The sequence below is a fragment of the Pholcus phalangioides genome, unplaced genomic scaffold, assembly GCF_987345545.1.
Source record: "Pholcus phalangioides strain wild (caught in Gottingen) unplaced genomic scaffold, Ppha-v1.0 ptg000020l_1, whole genome shotgun sequence".
NCBI classification, from domain to species: domain Eukaryota; kingdom Metazoa; phylum Arthropoda; class Arachnida; order Araneae; family Pholcidae; genus Pholcus; species Pholcus phalangioides.
In genome coordinates, this window is record NW_028301613.1 from 4992425 (window position 1) to 5012741 (window position 20317).

At 38.5% G+C, this 20317-nt stretch overlaps 1 protein-coding gene across 3 annotated transcripts in view; it reads right to left on the minus strand.

The window, feature by feature from the left end:
* Positions 1-2010: 2010 nt before the first annotated feature.
* The window catches only part of LOC149070815 (uncharacterized), an 84819-nt gene continuing 66512 nt past the window's right edge, over positions 2011-20317 (minus strand). For all 3 annotated transcript variants that reach the window (XM_089248730.1, XM_089248731.1, XM_089248728.1), the window contains exons 15-23: positions 19683-20249; positions 18511-18711; positions 16202-16657; positions 15712-16066; positions 15324-15585; positions 12583-12682; positions 9998-10115; positions 9748-9857; positions 2011-8061 (exon numbers count right to left, since the gene is read on the minus strand). In XM_089248730.1, the coding sequence (XP_089104856.1) occupies positions 7993-8061; positions 9748-9857; positions 9998-10115; positions 12583-12682; positions 15324-15585; positions 15712-16066; positions 16202-16657; positions 18511-18711; positions 19683-20249 (2238 nt within the window). In that variant the 3' untranslated portion in view covers positions 2011-7992. The remainder of the gene's footprint in view (positions 8062-9747; positions 9858-9997; positions 10116-12582; positions 12683-15323; positions 15586-15711; positions 16067-16201; positions 16658-18510; positions 18712-19682; positions 20250-20317) is intronic.

Genomic DNA, 20317 nt, shown 5'->3' on the forward strand with positions numbered 1-20317 from the left:
TCCATTCCGTTGCAGTCCAATCCCGTCGTGCTCGACACCACTCCAAACGGAGGCGTTGGTGGGTGGGTGTCATTGGCAGCACACGTAATGGGCGCCGCGATACCAGATGTCCTTCAGCCAGGCGCCTTGCGATGGTTCGGGAAGACGCAGGGGCCCGTAGTGAAGCTGCTGCCTGCGTCTGGATAGCGGCCAATGAGGCAGTTGGCTCTACGCGTGCGTTTCGGATGGTGTGACGGTCTTCTCGACGACTGGTCTGTCGAGGGCGTCCTGAACCTGGTCGCCGTGTAAATGACGTCTCTTCTGTCCACTGGTCCCAACGCCTCCTCACAGTAAAATCAGAACGGCCTAGTTGACGAGCTAACCACCCAGCAGCTTCCATCATCCCGATGATTCTTCCCCTATCGAACTCTGACAACTGCTCATATGGTCTTCGACGGCGGCGTAACGGCATGTCTACCTCAGCATTTCCTTTGCAAACGATTAAATACACTCCAGCAAGCTCTGCTTACCTGTTTTATTCTCCAAGGAGAACGAAGTTCAACGCCCTCTAGTGGCATTATGCAATGCGCAATCACGCTGCATTTCTAATCATTTGCATATCTGCCCGACATGTACTTTCAGGCCAATTTTCATTTCGATCCCACAATTATTTCTTGGTGCGCAAATTTTTATGACAATGAGTGTATATATCGGGTCTGGGAATCGATTAAAAATTTTGACTGAAATGAAATCAGAAATGTTTAATGGAACATTGTGAAATTCTAACCATTGTTAACAAACGCAGCATATTGGTGACTTTGTAATTAATATTAATTGATGCTATAGGAAATATTTTATTAATTTCGCGCGCATTCGCTAGCTGTAAACAAATATAGGAATAGATTAAGTATTAAGAGAAGTCGAGGGGGGGGGGGGCTTTTTCCACTCATTGAAAGAGAAATTTGATATGTTGAACATATTTATTAAATCTATGGGTGGAGATACGCCCCCCCCCCCACCCTCCAGAGTCAATGACGGAACCGGCTTATCTAAATGTAAATGCATACATATAAATTGAATTGCTAAATGTAAAAAGGGGGTCGTCTCAAGTTTTCAGGAGAGGCAAAATATGTATATCTTGTCCAATAATTTCTTTTAGTAAAAAATTCAATTGCAGTGTCTGTGGAATACATTTAATGAATCCCTCAGAGGGGATTTTAAATTTCAATTTCTTAAGAATAGCCACGAGAGAGTAAAGTCTGATGCGGACATGACCCCCTTTTTACAATTAAACATTTTAGAGCCCCAATTTCCCAATGAAGTCTCAGGAAAACACATGAATAAACAAATGTACGCAGTGAAACAAACTTGTGTATGTACGTTTGGCGGTAGCAGTTCATCTTGCCTACACCATGTTTGGCATAGACACTCGGATTCGTGGTGCTTGCCTTCCTCCCCAATAAATTTTGTAATTAGACGTAGCCTGCTCCCCGTCCCCACCAATTCATGGATATGCAATGTATAGCAAACTTGCTGACCCGGCACATATCAGACCAGGATGTGCCACATTACTGGGGCTCCAATTGAAAAAGCCTATTTAAATAATATAAACTTCTATGTACAGACATAGTGACATGATTTCCTTTTCTACGTTCGAAGAAAACCCTCAAAAAACACTGGATTACTGAACGGGCCAGACTAGCTGACCGCCGAATTATCCAGAATCTTTGCATGTTCCTCATGCTGACGATCCTGAATCCAGTACACATGGGACGTCGAATAACTAATACTGAAAAGTGAAAGATTGTTTAATTGTAAGAAGGAATATCTTGATTGAAAAATGAAATTTCTTTAATATTTGAAAATTGTTCGCGTACCTCTCCCGATACCATGGGATTTGCTTTCGACGCAATGGTTGATGAGATAAAGGCCATGCTAGCACTTATGGGACATCTTGTATATATTATCTTTTCAGTTTGCCTTAATCAAAATAACGATTCATTGGCCATTGATTCAGTCACACACGACATAAAAGTTTCAATACAAACCCAAGTTTTTATTCAAGCATTTAAGAAAAACAAATTTCATGGAACTAAAGCACGAGTAAGGAAACAAAAAGGAACTTGTAATTCGAAAAAAATATCTATATATTTTTCCAATAATCATCGGCCAAATTGTTTCTTCGATACAAAAAAAAAACAACACACGAAACATCTCAGTATAACAAATTCCCTCGATGGAGGAGGGGAAAAATCAACTATTTTACGATAAATATACAAATTGATCGACTGGTTATTATTTTCGAAATGCGATTATATAAACTTCAGTCCAGAATATTTATATATATGTATACGAACATGCGGTTGTGTGGGAAGTAATACAGAGTGGACAAAACTAAATGTTGTATCAATTTAAAAAAAAACAAAAGGTAAACTGTACAAACGACGGGATAGTTAAAGATGATCTATAGGGTCCAGCAGGTCCCCTAGGACAGACAACCTAACGAAGAGCTTTTACAAAATAACATTATAAGCCTCACAATATATATATATATATTTAGATATATATGCGTTTATACTTCAAAAATCGATACCTCTAAGAAAAATATACAAAAATATTGTTCCGTTTTTTTTCTTCTCTATCTAGGTCTTCATAGCAATTAATTCTTCAGCGTAAGGCCCTGTAATAACATCCCGAAATATACACTGATTGTGGTCAAGTGTCGAGAAACTGGGGAGAAAAAAAGAAATGATGAATCACACATTTACATAAGCGAAACTATGCTTGATGAGAGTTATTTTTGGGTTTTTGTCAATGTTAACTAACTATATCGAGCACCACGATGATAGTTCAATCGGCGGAATTATTATCACACGCACACAATCTGTGTTTATACATGACACAAATATTTCAATTTGTAGAATATCTCTCTCTCTCTCTCGTGAAAAATTCCGAAAAAGCTATCATTTATTACATTGGTCCTCGAGGAAAAAAAAACATTTCCCATTCGAAATAAGAACCACGTTCGACAGCCAATCACAAACCTGAATAGAGAACATGTGATAATTAACATTGGAAATTAAAGTGCTTTAAATCGAAAACAGAAAAAAAAAGGCATTCATGAAAAACATGCGTCTCATAAAACGGCCAACAAATTAACATTTCATTTGTGGCAAAGTTTAGATTTTGACAAAAATAGATGTGTATTAACAAACATACATGTTTATCTATACCAGGGGTTCTTAACCAGTAGTCCATAGACCCCCCCCCCTTCCTTTGGTAGTGTCGCCTTAACACATGGGTAAACCCGGGCATGGTTCATGAGCCTGGAGTGCAGGGGAGCCCCTTATGAAAATTAGGTGAAATCCAATTGCATTTTTACCAACATAGGCATTTAAAGATTGGTAGGCAGACATTTCTAGTGATATTGCGGGGCGGGGTGCTTTTTCAAGACAAGCCTTGAGAAGGCTTCATGAGTTAGGATGAGGTCGACTCATTTTAATAGCGATATTTTTATTGATATAATGGCTAGACAACCTTCATTTTATAGACAAAAGGGATCAACAGCTTTCACTTTATCAATTCAAGGGGTAAGAAACCATTTTATTAATACAAAGATTCTGCAACATTCATTTTATTGATACAGAGGGACTATATAATGCAGGGGAGGGGACAACACGTCAGCAGGGTTGTAAAAAACCCAGCCCGGGCGGGTTTTTTTGGGCAAAATTGAATTTTTTTTTCCCACAACCACAAAATATCTAATTTAAACATGTGTACATCTTACACTTTATGCCTAAATATATATTTTTAGTGCATGTTAAACTATGTATTTGATTAATAAAATAAGAGAATAATTGTTCACTTACAGCCCAGGCGGGATTTTTGGGCAAAATGGGAGGAAAATTGAATTTTCTTTTTCCACAACTTCAAAATGTATGTACAACAGGGTGGGTTGAAAAAAAAATGAAGTTTCATTTTCAAATTGCTATAGTGCGGAAAAGTTGCCTCTTTTAATAAGAAGAAAAACAACATAAAAAATTATAAGATCAGTTGCTATCTTCGGGTCGCGCATAGTACTTGAAGATTATGAAAATTGACAAAACTGAACATTTTTCTTAATTTTTTAATATTACTTAAAATTTTACGATCGACATGCAAAAGTTTGTTATGCTTATTTTATGGTTCAATAAAGTAAAATAAATTAAAACATTGATATTTCAATTTTTATCGGTCGCGCAATGTGTTCGAAAAACTGGAATTGACTAAATTTTTGCAAGTTTCATTGTGCAAAAGTTAGACTTTAAACATGAACACTTGGAGAAGAAACAATAGAAGAAACTGTAAACCGGTAAATCCTAGTCAATTTTGGTAACTATAATGTAAAGTACATACACTCTCCTACTTTGGATGGTTGATTGGATAGAGTGTAGGTGAAACTCAATGTGCAGCCACTTCTTCATGGTAAATTCTGGGTCATTTTGTTCTGACAAAGCATGAAAAGAGCTGTACAATGAAACTTGCAAAAATTTGGTCAATTCCAGTTTTTCGAACACATTGTGTGACCGATAAACATTGCAATATCAATGATGTTTTAATTTATTTTACTTTATTGAACCATAAAATAAGCATAAGAAACTTTTGCACATCGATCATCAAATTTTAAGTAACATGAAAAAAATTTAAGAAAAATGTTCAATTTTCATAAACTTCAAGTACGATGCATGACCGGAAGATGTCAATCGAGTTTAAATTTTCTTACGTCATTTTTCTTTTTATTAAAGGAGGCTACTTTTCCGCACTATAGCGATTTGCAAATAAAATATTTTTTTTCGACCCACCCTAATGCACATCCTTTATGTGTACATTATCTTATATTATGTACATTATCTTATATTACTTAAGTATATATTTTTGATGAATGTTAAACTATGTATTTGATCAATAAAATAAACCATGATTATAAGTAAGGGAATAATTGTTCACACACAAACACACCCACTTCTGTGTAATTATATCTGAACCTTCAGTTGTATGCAGAACTGCAGCAAGAAAATTGTTTGTGGTAAAATAAATGAATTTGGAGATAATGAAAATTTTGAGAAATCAGAAGGGTACCTGAATCTTTTTTTTTTTTCTCCAAATTTTTCAGACCCCGCAGAAAATGTAACCAAAAGTGTCCTGATAAGTCAAAAATAAAACCTTTCAGCTATGTAACCAGAACCACATTTTTTTTTTTATAATTGAACCCAAACTTTCAGGAGCTTAAGTCTCTCTCATGCTTCTCTTTTTCTTAAATTCCTCACTGTTAAAGAATATCCCTACTTCATTAAATTAAATTCTGAAATATTTTTAAAGGAGCAGTGTGTGTGTTAAAAAACGATCTGGCTAAGAGGAGGAGATGTCATTCTGAGGATTCATTACTCTGGAGGTGTTTTCCACTTGTCCAAATTAGCCATTTTTTGGGAACTTAAAACCACAGGATAACTTGAATTATCATTAAAAATAAATGTCAATAACATTATTATATATTAATTTCCCTTTATACAAGAAACCTGTCATGTATAGCAACTGACCTACAGAATGCCTTCATCTGGCTGACGATTTTAACAGGCAAATTTTCTGGGGTCGGGCAGCATCTTGACTTATTACCAGCATCTTGAAAAATCAAGCTAAGGCTTATTTTCTGCTTAGGTGTTATTTTCACATAAGAAAAACTATACTTTTTGTTCTGTTTCAATTGAAGATGTTCGTTGCCAATGTTCAATTCAAGAATCCCACAGTTATTTTCTTTTCATTATAAGATAATGTTATTTCTGTCTCTTGATATTTCAGTTATCAAAGTCTGATGTACCTGTATAAAACTTATAAAAAAGTATTGCAAAAACATGTAAATATTTTTTGAATGAAAATTCAGTTTACATACATTGGTTCGCTTTTTCACAGATGCTTCAATTTATCTATACAAAGATTTGTGTGTGTGAAAAATTGTGTATTATAAATAAATTTCTGTAGGTATGCTTATCACATATATCAGGTATATTTTTTAAACTAAGGTCCGTGGTTACAATTTTCTGTTTGTGATTTCTTGTAAAATATTTTAATATGTGGATCTCATACCTAAATGCTTACATAAAAAGGGTAGAGGAATTATAAAAAGTGTGTTTGTGATTCCAAGAAATTATTCATTATCACATTTTTGTTCCTAAAAAATCATTAAAAAATATTTCAAAATATACTAAACACTGCACTATGCAGCAATTTTTGGAATACATAAAACTAAGCTCAAACTAAAATTTTAACCTGAAAGTAACACATTTCCTTCGAAAACAAACAATATTCCCTAAAAAAAACCCATTTTCCCCAAAAAAACCAGGTTTTTTAGGCAAAACAGCCCGGAGGAGGGGGGGAAATGGGCATCTACCCGGGGAGCAAATTTGACAACCCTGCATGTCAGTGGCCTTCCTGTTATTGGTACAAGGGATCTGGGCCTTCATGATACAAAGAATAAGTTGCTTTCATTGTATTGATACAGGGGGAGGGGGTCTGTGGCATTCATTTTATCAATACAGGGGGTCGGTGGTCTTCATCTTATTGGTACAAGGGATCTGGGACTTCATCTTAATGATACAATCAATAAGTTGCCTTCATTGTATTGATATGGGGGAGGGGGGGTCTTTGGTCTTCATTTTGTTCATACAAGGGGGGTCTGTGGCCTCCATTTCATTGGTAAGAAGAGTCCATATAATGCATAAGGTTAAGAACCCTTGGTTTATACTAAGTCAACAGGTAGTGACATGTTTAGATAGACCCATCCTTCTTGCATGAAGATGGGTTAATTAACAGGTAGGATCAGGTAGGTGGCCACAATTCAACAGAGTAATGTGTAAGTGTATAACAAATTACATTTCAAATGTATGAAAAAAAAACCACTTTCAATACCTACATCAACACATTTTAAGCAACTTAATTATATCCCGACGACTCTCGTTACACATAAATTTCATACACTAATATCATGCGTCAATTACTAAAAAAACAGCAACTGTTTTCAACATAGAACAAAAAAAACAGCGCAAAACTGGACATAATTTTGAAAAACTCATTCTTCCCGATTTCACATAGCGAAAAATATTGTAATCCTACCAAAGAGCATAACTGGTCAGAAATCAGAAGGAGGGGGAAAAAATATCTATCAGCCGTATAAAAGGCCAAGTTCGACACAACTGATCCATTTCTAATGAAAACAGAGCTAAAATATTTATATATGCATCAACGTACATCCCCCCAATGCTATTCACTATAAACATTTGTTTTTTTTTTAACGGACAGAACTTCGCATGCAATAACGTATACAACAAATTGAAACACGTAATATATAAATTATACAATCAAACACATTTTTTTCTTCTGCCATTTCCATGAAAATTTCAAACAACTGTGTATATATATATATATATATATATACACACACACACACACATACACACACGCAATTTACATGCATTCATGAAAAAAAGAGGGAAAAACACAAAAGGGGGGGATATTACAATAATAACCCTTTATCATCAACCAGCGGGAGAGAATAAGGAAGAAAATTGTGCACTAAACCACATTGTCGCTTCCGCCCCCCTAACAACAACAAACATATACAATGTAATAATAACTCCCGAAACAAACAACTAGCGTTAATAACTAAAGCTGCAAAAAATTTACATTGAGCATATTTCGGCCGTGATGTCACAGACAACCATCATCAATATATATAAAGCTTGTGATCAAGCAAAAAAAGGGAAGGGGGAATACCCCACCACCCCTGCATACATGCAACGCTGATCACAATACTGTACTTCATAGTTTGTGCTATGTATACATATTTAAAATGAAAACGAGAATCGTCCGCAAGTCTTTTTTCTTCTTTCCCCATCAACAAATGCAAATCACTCTTGTTTGTACCATAAATTTGTTATCGTCACAAAAGCGACAATATTTTTGTCCGCTGGGAACGATGGTTCACGTCGGTTCGGACAGCAACTGCTGGAGCAGGCTCTTCTTCTGGTCAGCTGCCTTTGGTTCGTCCACCTGCAAACGAGAAGAGATTCAAGTTGAATACTCTATTTTGCATAATGTCGCAAGAGGGAATACTACACATGGGTAGCTCCAACGGTATCAGGAAATGGTATGAAAATGTTCATGCAATAATTTGTTTGAAGTCAGATGTTCCAATTTTTTTAAACAACTTTTGGGACATTGAGTTGTAAGCAGTTTACGAGATATTATATATTCCGGGCCATGGTCTAACGTTTTTTTCCTGGCATTTCCCCACATCTGAGGCAGGTATCTTCTGAGGTTAAATGCATGTAGGTTTCTGCAACAAGCGAGAAACAACACATCTAGTGTAGTTATTCTCTATGTAGGCTTCTGAGGATTGACTGGCAGCAGAAGAGCCACATTGGCTGGCTTGGGTGAATGTGTCATGCTATGATTGGCTATGTGTGTGTGTGTGGGGGGGGGGGGTGTCTAGTGGCAATTGGCTGTCAAGATCTATTGTGGTTGTCCTCTATGGCTCTCGTCAGGCGCAAATCTGGGTTATCTGCCCCGCTGAAGTAACAGGACCTAAACTGGATGCACCTTCATTGTCTCTTCCTTTTGATTTATGTTGTTGTGCTTGAATATTTCAATAGCTTCTCTATGAAGGCAAGCATAGCAGTGCACCTCGAATGATAATATCTTGGTTTTTAAAATTTAATTTCATGTCCGGTCCACACATATGTTCTGCAATGGCTAAAAGTTCATTTAACTTGGCTCCCATTACTTCAGTGGCACAGCAGAGAGCCAAGATGTGCCCCGGATGAGAGCATGAGACGAAATGACCTTGACAGCCAATCACCACTAGACTCCCATGCACAGCCAATCAGAGCATGACACATTCACTCAAGCCAGCCAATGCGGCTGGCCGATTAAGCCTCAGAAGCCTATATAGAGAACAACTTGACAATAGATGTATGAAACCTTTGCCACTTGTTGTAAAAACCTAAATGTGGCCAACCTCAGAATATGCCTGCCATAGATGTGGGTGAATGTTGGGAAGAAAATGCATTAGACCATGGCCCAATAGCGAAACCGCTTGCAACGCATTGAAAGCCAGCCATTAAAGCCTCAGACAACAACTTTCAACACATACTATTTTTTTGAAACTGTGTATATGGCACATCTTCAAAAAAAAATTGTCGTAAATTGGTTAGTTTAGTGCCATAAGGAATCAATTTCTACGGTAGAGCCATAACCAAATTTGAAGATTCATTTTGGCATGGCTGCGGAGCACAGGTAAGGAACCATTGTGTTAGATCATAGGTACACAAACCCTGCCTCGCTGGCCTAAACTATAGCCTGTTTAAAAAGTTTATATTTTTCTTTTGTTGGCATCTCTGTGTATTCATCACATTTACAATTGCAAAAGCTGGGTTTTCCTAGAAGTAGAATTTCTGCACCGTGTGTGCAGTGTGAAAACGCTGACGGATCAAAAACCTGAAATTCAGGTTCTTTTACCAATCAGCATTTTCACACGGAACGTACCCTAGAAATCTGCTTCTAGGAAAACCTGCTCGAGAAATTCAACACCCGAGTAGGCAGCATACAATAAAATCGAAAAGGAAATCCACAAAAACCCGAACTTTCTCCGAAGATATGTCACATTGCTGTACTGCAATGCTGTTGCCAACAATTAAAAATCCATTCTAAAATCATAGACAGTCTTTGGCAACTTACCCTAGAGCTTGTAGAAGCTGCATTAGGATCAGAAATATTGTTGCTTTCGTCTGCAGGAACATTCAGAAGTGACTGCGAGAAAGCCTGTGGTGAATTCAGTCGCCCTTCGCCTGTTGAATGTTTAAAAAACAATCTTCAGAAAAATGGAGGTAAAACAAAACAAAAGAAAACTGATTGGTAGACATACACATGAATACAACAGTAATAAAAAGAAAATGCACAATCTGACTGGCGCATGATAAGTGCTTACCGGGTATTTGTTCTATGGACAGACCTAATTCCTCTAAAGCTTGCCTGTTCAAGGAAATCGATCCGCCAGCTGCAAGTGAAGAGGCCAGTGTCATTTTAGATGTCGAAAGTCCCTGAAGCTGTGAACAAGAACAGGGGGGGGGGGAAAGTTTATATAGATTCAAACATCACACAATTACTTCCAACATGATATCTCCAATTAATGAAAAAAAATCATAAATATATGGCTAAGCCTGCTTATAATAAAACCGGCTGTTACAAAGTGTGAATTGCTGAATTGCAATAACATTTTTTTTCCATCCCAGTGAACCTGCAATGCCAAAAAATAAAGTAAAAAATATCGCTTATGAAGAATTTCCATATTTAAGAATATCGGATGTAAAGTTTTTCGCAAGAATTTAATTTTTCTTTATCGGATTTAGTCCCATAAAATCAAAAATTCACTTTCAAGAACAAAGCCTGAGTGTGAAGTACTATTACTAAGGAAGTCTATGAATGTGTTTTGTCCACACACACACACCACCATCTACAGCTAAAAGGTAAACGCTGGTTCTGTTCATTCCCAAACTTGCTCTGAATATAGAGAAATTTGTAAAACCAGTTTCATTCATATCTCTTGTTTGTCTTTTTAAACCCCAGGACATGCCCTTCACACCAAAAGATTCAATCCAGTGCCCCCCCCCCGAGATAATTCTTACGATCCCCCCCCCCCCAAATTGTAAATTCACTACACAGAGGCCAGTGAAAAGTCTGGTCCAGGGCCCCACCAAAAATACCAGCCTAGGAGCCCTGCTGCATGATGTGGCAGGATTCCCAGCTAAATCTGCTTGATCATTCCCCTGAGCAAACTCAAAATTTTCCCTGACCAAAAACGTATACCCCACTCAAAAACTCAAAAAAATTAGAGAAATTAGGTTTGTGGGGGGGGGGGGGGGTATCCCCCTAGACAACATAATCATAGCGTAACATTAAAAAAATCCTTTTTAAATTTCAAAATAAATTTTACCAATTCCCACCCTCACGATACATGAAGAAAACCTACCCCTAAGAAAATTTGCTTTAACTTCCCAGATAGAATAACGGGTCTCTGTCGTTTGAGGAAAATAAAAAATTCTCCCTTTCAGCTATAACTTTTATTGTGCCTCCTCTAACATTTGAAAAAATGGCACAGACCATTGTTCGGCCGAATGCTTCAATATATTTATGTTTTAAAATAGAAATTTGTCATTTCAAAATTTCAGAAATAGACTGGGAACAGCTAGGAGAAGGACATTTCCTTAAGCCGGGTTTTCCTAGGAGCAGGTTTCCTGTGCCGCGCGCAACATGATTTGCCCAGCGCGACACACCGTCCACTCACCATTAAGAAAAGCAGTACGACGGTTTTCCTACAGAGCGCACTACGGCTCGCGGTAGAGCTTTATGGCGGGCGTGTTTGGCCGACTGCTTCTGGAGGAGTCAAATGCGTCGTGCACCGCGGTTTTGCCGATATTCTCTTCACTCTCTCTTGTGTTTTCTTTCCCTTCAAACCGGAGAGCATGCAGATGACAGAGTAGCTGATGTCAAGGCCATATACTATAATATAGCCGCCTTGATCTGATGCGCCACGCTAGGAAAACACAAACGCGTAGCGTAATTATGTAACACGTTTCTGCCAGCGTGAAATGGTCTAATTCGGTTCACGCGGTGCAAGAAACCTATTCCTAGGAAAACCCGGCTTTAGGAAATGAAAATTTGTTCAAAAGAATTTGAGAAAAATCTATTATCGAAAAGATTAAAAACAGAGTGGCGACTTTTCAGAAACTGTAATATAAATAGAAAGTGGCAGGAAAAAGTTCTTTATATATTTGACAGAAACTACTGCGGACACAACTTAGGCAGATTTCGTGAGAGTGACACACACGAAAAGACGGGTTACAATGATTCAAAAGATAAGCAACGAAAAGGCTACTCAGGAAGACTCATTTCGTGTCAGTACAATCAAAGAAACTCTCACCATGCTTCCCGCAACTTTTACAGCATGTGAGTTGGACATGAATGAATGAACAAACGCCAGGGTTACGGCCACCAGACTTATCCCATTGCAGAGATCTCTTCCAGCCCAGTTTCATGGCAGAGTCTAGAACAAAGTGAGTGCACCTAACAGTCTGAGTGTGTAGCTAGTGTTGTGTCTTATATTTCATTGCTGCCATCTATATTTCAAATTGTGAGTGAAATGTAATGATTGAATATTTGTAACATTGTAGGCTTGTTGCTCTCTGTGGCAAGACTTTTTAACAGGGAGATCGGCTCGCATTCGCGCCTTGAAGTTGGGAACCGCAGAAAACCAATTTCAGCCGACCACCACTGCGGTGAGGTTCGAACCATGTGAGTTGGACAATAACAATTTCAACTGGTTCATGTGTAGAGAGGAGAAATCCAAAAAAAAAAAAACAAAAAAAAAAAAAACCAGGCATATGTATTAATTTTTAGGGGGGGGGGGGGGAAACACAGCGAAACAATACTCTATATAACACCAAATCCCTCTACAGTGATATTTTTTTATATACTTATAAAATAGTTCGAGAGAGAATATGATGCACAAATCACCTGGGTAGGAAGTGCCTGCTGCGCTCTTGCACCAACTATTGCTCTGAGTTCTTGGCGAATATAATCTGAAGAAACTTGAGCATTGTTCGTCAGTCTGGCCCTTTAATTTTTGCAATAAAAAAAGAAAATATCAATGGTTCAATTTATTCATGATATTGCATTAATACATACAATGTGCAAGAGAAACCTCTTTACATAATTATTTGTAACAATTAAAAACTCATTTTGCTATTTACAATTGAGAAGGGAGTGGGGGGGGGGGGGGAAGGAAATAACTTGTGCATGTTAGTCCAATATTATTAAGGTTGATGAAATGAAAATTCAAATTGAACTCTTTTGTGCATGAATGGCTATATAATTTCAGTTGTCTTTGAGTTTAACCCTTTGGCAATCCTGAGATATCTTGTCAAACAAGTTTGATGGTAATCACAGAAAAGTATGGCAAAGAATTCCTATTTCATCAGCCGAGACTATAAGCGGGGTGACGTTAAAAACCATCGATATCATACCAGAGGTATTACTTGTACATAACCATACATGCAACTTGTAAATATTTGTGTGGGAAATTTTTTAACAAATTAGTACATGGCAGAACACGTGTTCTGTGTGCATAGGCAGATACAAGAGGTGACAAAATCGCCTTCCCCTCCAACTAAAAAAAATGTGTTAGTGGCATAGATAGCATGGAGGAGGACTGTCGCCACCCCTGTTCATTACACACACACCCTAGTGATTCGCCTCTCCTTCCCATGTTAAGAGTCTGTGTTTACAAACATCTGAGTGCACGTATGGCTATAACGTATTTATAATATGTTGTCCGAGTTATAAATATTTTGTGTTTGGGTGCTGTTGCCATCTCTCTTCTATTTTTCAATAGAAAGTGAAAATGGCAGATACTAGTTTCTGCATTATATATAGAGTTAAAGTTTCTATCTACAGCCCAGGGCGACTACAATCCTTGGCACCCCACCCCTTAGTTCTGGTCCTTACTTGGCCTGGGGACATCCACAGGTGCATGGGCAGAGATATGGGGAGGGTAAGAGCAGGGTCAATAACAGAGCTGGCTGATCTGATGTATAGAATATATATGAATTGGCATCATCATCATGCCCCCCCCCCCCCGCCTTTCATGAATATCTCTGCCTATACCCGGGTGCATAGAGGGAAGAAAGCTCATGTACATGGGAAAAAAAATACTTCAACACAACACGATTCCAAATGTGGATATGCAACTTCAAAATCTCAGAACATCTTTTGTGTGTGCTGTCATGGCAGCTCTGTTTATAAAGAATTTTGTGCCCCTGTACGTAACTTCTGAAATTGTCGCCTTTTGAAGATCTGTCAAATTATAGGCAGGGGAGCATCAACTCCCAAATAAATTTTTTATACGAGGGTAAACTTTAAAAATAATTGTAGGGGTGATAGTACTCATTGAGACAAGCAATATTTACAATGGAGGCTACGGTTGCAATAAACTCAGTGTAGCGAAACTTAGAAACAAGTCCAACAATCCAACAAACACAAGTTCTCACTTTGGGTATCATTTCTGCTCTGAGAGAGAAGAAGCAATTCTCCAGAACATACCTGTACAAAGCTGCCAACTTTGGAGAGTTAGAATCAGGGAGGTTTCTCCATGCAGATCTGAATTATGTACAAAAATAAATATTTTATAAAGAGATTTTTGAAAAACACCAGGGATTCCCCACTTTTTTGAAAAAAAAAAGGAGGCATCGCGCAAGCCATCGCAATCAGTGCCAGGTCACCAATCATCGCCAACCAGAGGTTAAATTACCTGTCATTACTACTCTCAAATCAAATCCCACAAACAAAAAAATCACCATCGAGTCTGAAATGGGACATATGGTCAAAGCAGATACAAGTCATCTTGCTAATTTTGGATGTGAAAAGACCGAATTAATGCTGGCTGTTTGGCAAATTTTGTTTTTCCTCAACGAAAATGAAATATTTTTTGTGATTCGACACAATGGCAACAATTTATGTTACACTTTATAACGTCATTTCGGGGATAAAAAAATTCTCAAGTTTTTTTTCTAGAGGTGAACTTTTTGGGAGCAATTTTTTCCCTAAATGTGCAGATTTTTAACAATCATGGTCAAAATTCAAGAGGTATAAAAAACTTTCTAGAGTATCTCCCAGACTAGATATTCAGAAGCCTCCCAGAAAACCTGTTTGCTCAACTATGCATGTACGAGACACCCATAAATTCTACAGAAAATCTTGTTGCAAGAACCCTTGTTGCAGCAAATAAGATTAATATAGCACCTATAGTCTATGAGTCTTTCATTTGTCATGCCAGTCTGTCATTTGTCAATGTGAACTGTGCAATAGCACCCTTGGATGTCACTTTGAACATTTTCATTGAGTCTTTTGCTGATCTGCATGGGATTGTGCAACTTATGATTTTGTTACGTCTCAAAGTTTTCACTGTTGGAACTTCAACATGGACAACACTTTTCTCACACTCTGACTAGATCATGACCATACGTTCCATTGTAAATATTGTTTGTCTTTACAGGCAATGTCACTCCTCCAATTAATTTATGAACAATGCATATATCCATCTGAATACTACCTGAACTAGTTTTTATGGAAATTTTTAAACATTTCTCCTAGTAGCCGCTGTATCTGGTACACGTGTGAGTGTGCGCGCACACACACACAAAATCCATGTTTTGTTTTCATTGGATAGCAAAAAAATAGTGAAATAATGTTGCTCTCACCGTTCTCCGATGCTGGTAGCAAGAACCTGAAGGTTTTGCCTGTCGAAGGTGAAATAAGAACCGTCCTGAGTGACATTCAAAGTCAAACCTCCAGCAGATACCGTCGTTGGCGTGTAGCTGGATACTGGAACAGCTGAAACAGACTGAGAGAAGCTGGGAGATTGGAGAGGCTGCGGAGACAGGAGTGGTTCTGTACCCGGGAAGTTAGAGGCTGTAGCCTGCTGTTGTTGGCTTTGCGTGTTCCTGACAGGAGCTAGACGTGCTAAATATGGATTGATGGAATTTTGTTTAGCTGTGATCAAAAACAAATGAATGAAATAACACTCGAGCATGTATATGTAGATTATAATGTATGCAAACAAGTATGCGAAACTTCCTTGTAACTGACCTGGTCCAGATATAGTACGTTGAATCCTCTGTTGTTGCTGCTGTAATACCAAGTGCTGCTGTTGCTGCTGCTGCTGTTGTTGTTGTTGCTGCTGCTGCTGCTGTTGTTGTTGCTGCTGCTGCTGCTGCTGTTGTTGTTGCTGCTGCTGCTGTTGTTGTTGTTGTTGCTGCTGCTGCACCTGACTTTGACTCTGGTAAATGGCGGCTGGAGACAGTGGTGGGAAAGAGCCATCAGGCTGGGTTTGGAATGGTGAGCTCCGAGGATTTTGCTGTCCGGAATTTGGACTCGGCAATGACCTCATTAAGAGCTGTTGCCTCTGCTGTGCAGTCAGTTTCACCTGGTTGGTATTGAAAGTCTGAAAAATGACAAGAATATATGAGGGAAAAAAAACGAACCTATAGTACTTTTTGGAGGAACGACTGGACTTGTAAAATTCAAGCACTTAACCATTCACAAAACAAAATTTTGGACAAAGAGAATTGAATAATACCTGAGAAAGTTGAGCATTGAGCATAGGATTCTGCTGCAGAAGATTATTGGCAGCATTCTGAGCTTGTCTCTGTTGCCACTGGGCCACTGTTGTAGCTTGTTGCTGTTGTTGTGGAGACAGCTGCTGTGACGACAACTGTAAATGAGGTGAGAGAGATCCAGAGAGCTGGGACACTGGCGAAGAAGAATGACTAGAGGTAGTGCCCTGCGAGAACGAAGCTAAAGCGGCGGCATCATGTGGAGAAAGTCGGGACTGCTGCTGCTGGAACGTGACGGGTGGCGGAGTGGGACTAGCAAAAGCTTGTTGAGAAAGTGGGGAAAAGGGTGATTGCGCATTTCCTCTCTGGTTCGGTGAGAGCTGGGAAGGGGTAGCTGGCTGACTGACAGGGCTTGGGATACGACCAATGAGATTGGAGAAGCGTGGTGAAAGTTGAGCCTCTGATAAGCTGGTGGAACGCTGAAATATATGAACGATTGTGATTACATTTTATTCTTCCTGGTACAAAATAACAATGCTTATCAAAATCAATTAATAACAAGTCACCCTCGGGTGAAAGGTTAAATCATCCTGCCATGAGTTAATTTGCTCCTCAATTTCTTTACATGAATATGAAGATTAATTTTTTTAATATAATTTCATTGGCGAAAATTTATTGTGAAATTGTATAATAGCATTGATATTTGTGAAATTAATTTTCTCACCTTCCATAAATGACCTTCCACCATTCATGGAGGTGCCATATACATTTTGGATCAAAATACAATAATCCTAAAACAGTCTTGTGTCACCTTGGCCACAGGCAACCCAACTGGTTCAATAGTGTTGCCATCTAATTTTTCATCATATTTTACGATCTATTCGTATTTCCCATCTGATATGCAAATGTACTTCCCACGACGTAATGAATGTATTTATGATGTAATCAATGTTCGGAAGATTATGATGTAAAATAAAGTTTTTGATGAAAGATGGAAGGTCCATGGAGAACAAGTGGTCCTTTCTATTGTTTTTATAACTAGCTCAGCAGAACTGTATTGAGTCACTTGTGTTAATGCTAATCGTCATGTCTCAAGTTGTCTCGCCTAAACTACCTCCGTAGTTTACAGCTGAAGATGTAACCCACTAAAAAATCTTTCATCATGTCTTAGTTCATATCCATTGCATAGTCGTCATTTTGTAAAGCACGTTTATTTAAGGCTTAGGAATCAAATGGTCTTCTAATGGTTCTGTGAGCTTAACTTATACTGACATATTTGGTGCGAAAATGTGTCACTAAACTCCAGGTTCCTGTATCGTCACGGTGCGCGAATAATGTTCAGACGGATTTAAATTACTCTCTTCCGGCTTCAAAAATTGTTCCTGACCTTACATGAGTAAGTGTCTGAGTGAGCACTAAGTACTCTCTCCCTGGTGTGTAAATTTTCTGGTCGTGGTCCGATAATGTTCATGAACTAAACTCTCACAGAAACTAACCCAGTGATCTATTTTTTTGAAGTTGATTCAAGCAGGTGGCATGTTTCTCGTTAATGATGGAAGAAACACGCCACCTATTTCGTCAGCTTGGACAGGTTTTATTATCCTCAGCCGAGACAGAATTTTCAATACTTTGCAACAGATGGCTCTCTAATTTGCATCCAAAGATCACTCACACTCAGCAAATACAAGGGTGAACTCTCCAGACGACCAGACATAAACATCACCCCTCCACGACTCATTTTGTGTGACTTCTGACCATGTGGTCCTGACGATAGCTCTCCATTGTAGAGCCGAAACGTGTCGACCAATTAAAATTTTGTCTTAAAATCGTGCCAATTTTTCATATAAATTAAAACCAGTCAAAGTTCTAATTTTTGCGATAATATTGTTTGGTCTGCTGAAAAAAGCATTAAAGGATCACCATTTTTACTCGGAGCATGGGCAATATTCATAACTGGTTTCAATCTCAGCCAAAGGATTTCTACAAGTAGGGTATTCATAGCTTGGTGAAACAGTAGGATAAGTACTTGTGTAGCTATAGAGATTGCGTTTGAAATAAAGTATGTAATTTCTCAAGTCCTTCAATTCCGAGGCTCTAGTTCTGTTTTCATTTGATCCACCCTTATTAGTTGAAAAATGAGAAATCACAAAAACAACTATTTGCAGCTAAGCAGTCTTACCGCTGTATGTGCTAGTGACCATGCCTGTTGCCGCAGGACCTCTCGATAATTAACATTATGGAAAAGAAATTAGCCTTCTAAATATAGAGTGTCCATTACATGGGAGCTCCACTATATTAACTTGTTAATCACATGAAGTCATAAGAATATTACCTGAAGAGCTACATTAGGTGGAGCCACTGTATTATTGAGCAAATCGTTAATATTCTCAGGAAACGATGTGGAACCCTGGGCATTTGTAACATCCATAGGCTGCTCGGTCTGCATAGTCAGCTGCTGCTTTTGCTGCTGTTCGAGAAGTCTCCTTTGCTCAAGGTAGAGTTTCTGTTTGCGTTCGATCAATGACCGTCGTATCTGTGAAACAAACACAAGCCAAATTAAAAGAAGGAAATTGACATTGAGATTTTAATTTAGTCTTGAATATAAATACAAAAGTATGTTCAGCCTGCTCATTACAATCACTCTGGAGAACATCTCTCACCTACAGTGAATTTTAGAATATATGAATATTGGCAAATGACCCTTTGTAGCAAGATATCGTTTATATATCAACATCCAAACCATAACTAATTGCCATGAAAAAATTTGTGTTCATATTAGACAGACATAAATACAACCCCACAACAGGCAAAATGCCCAACGAGGTGGCTGAGAAAAAGATGCCCATAAAAATATGGATGTCATATTTCGAAAATACAGCAACCCAATTAAAAATGCAATTAATAAAAATTATAAACAATATATACACATGATAAAAATATTATACGATGCCCATAAAGAATATTATGGTTGTCTTATTCTAAGTATGGATAGCTTCTCGATTTACCCCACCATGTTTATCGTATTTCCTTTTAAACGTGTAAATTGTGTTACAATTTACAACCTCCGGGGGTAAGTTATTCCATTTATTGACAACCCTATTAGAGAAAAATTCCCTGCGACACCATAACCTTGCATTGTCCCTTACCAATCGATACTTGTGTCCCCTTGTAAAAGCAGTCAATTGGCCGTGTACTAAAAGTTCATGGTCCATCCCATTGAAAATTTTGAACACTTTGATCATGTCTCCTCGACACCTGCGTTCATCCAATGTAAACATATTTAAAAAATGAAGTCTCTCTCTTCATAACTCAAACCCTGTGTGCCAATAAGGACACGCGTAGCTCTTCTCTGCACCCCTTCAACCAAGTCTATGTCCGTCTGTAGGTATGGTCTCCAAACCCTTACAGCATACTCCAGTCCAGGATGAACTAAGCCTCGAAAAAGTGGAAGAATGATACCACTTGAAAGCCGCCATAACCCGAAATATGACACAAGGGCCTTACCTGATTCACATTTGCTCCAATATTCTGCTGCAATCCCATCCTTTGCACCGCAGTCAAGCCGAGAATCTGCTGTCCGTTGCCTATGATGGTGCCACTTGGTGTCACAACAGGCAACCTGACTCTGCTGGTAACCAACGAGTTTGTGTAAGTGGGAGGCTGCGAGCCATTGGAAACCTGTTGCAAGGCAGAGAGAGCAGAAGAAGCCGTGAGAGCAACTGGGACTTGCGCTACTTTCCGCACCACAGTGTTCGGAAGGTGCCCAGACTGAGAAAAGGTCTGGAGGAGCTGGTTGTTCTGCAGAGTCAATTGACTTGTAGGAGCGACTTGTAGAGATTGTGTAGTTCCCTCAAAACTCATCAATTGTTTTTGGATGGCACTTATAGCTATCTTTTCACTGATTTCCTGCACTGTAGGTGGGGCAGCTACTGGCGGCGCTGTGGCAACAGGAGCAGCTGGGATAGTTGAAGCATTGCCTGCATCTATGACATCTTCCAAGATTTTCAGTATGTCACTTGCTTCATCGCCAACTGTGGTGGCGATATTCATTTCTTCCTGCAAACTGTATATCTGTGGGGGATAACAAGCAAACAAATTAATTGTAACAGAAGACAATTATAACAACAGTGAAGATGCTC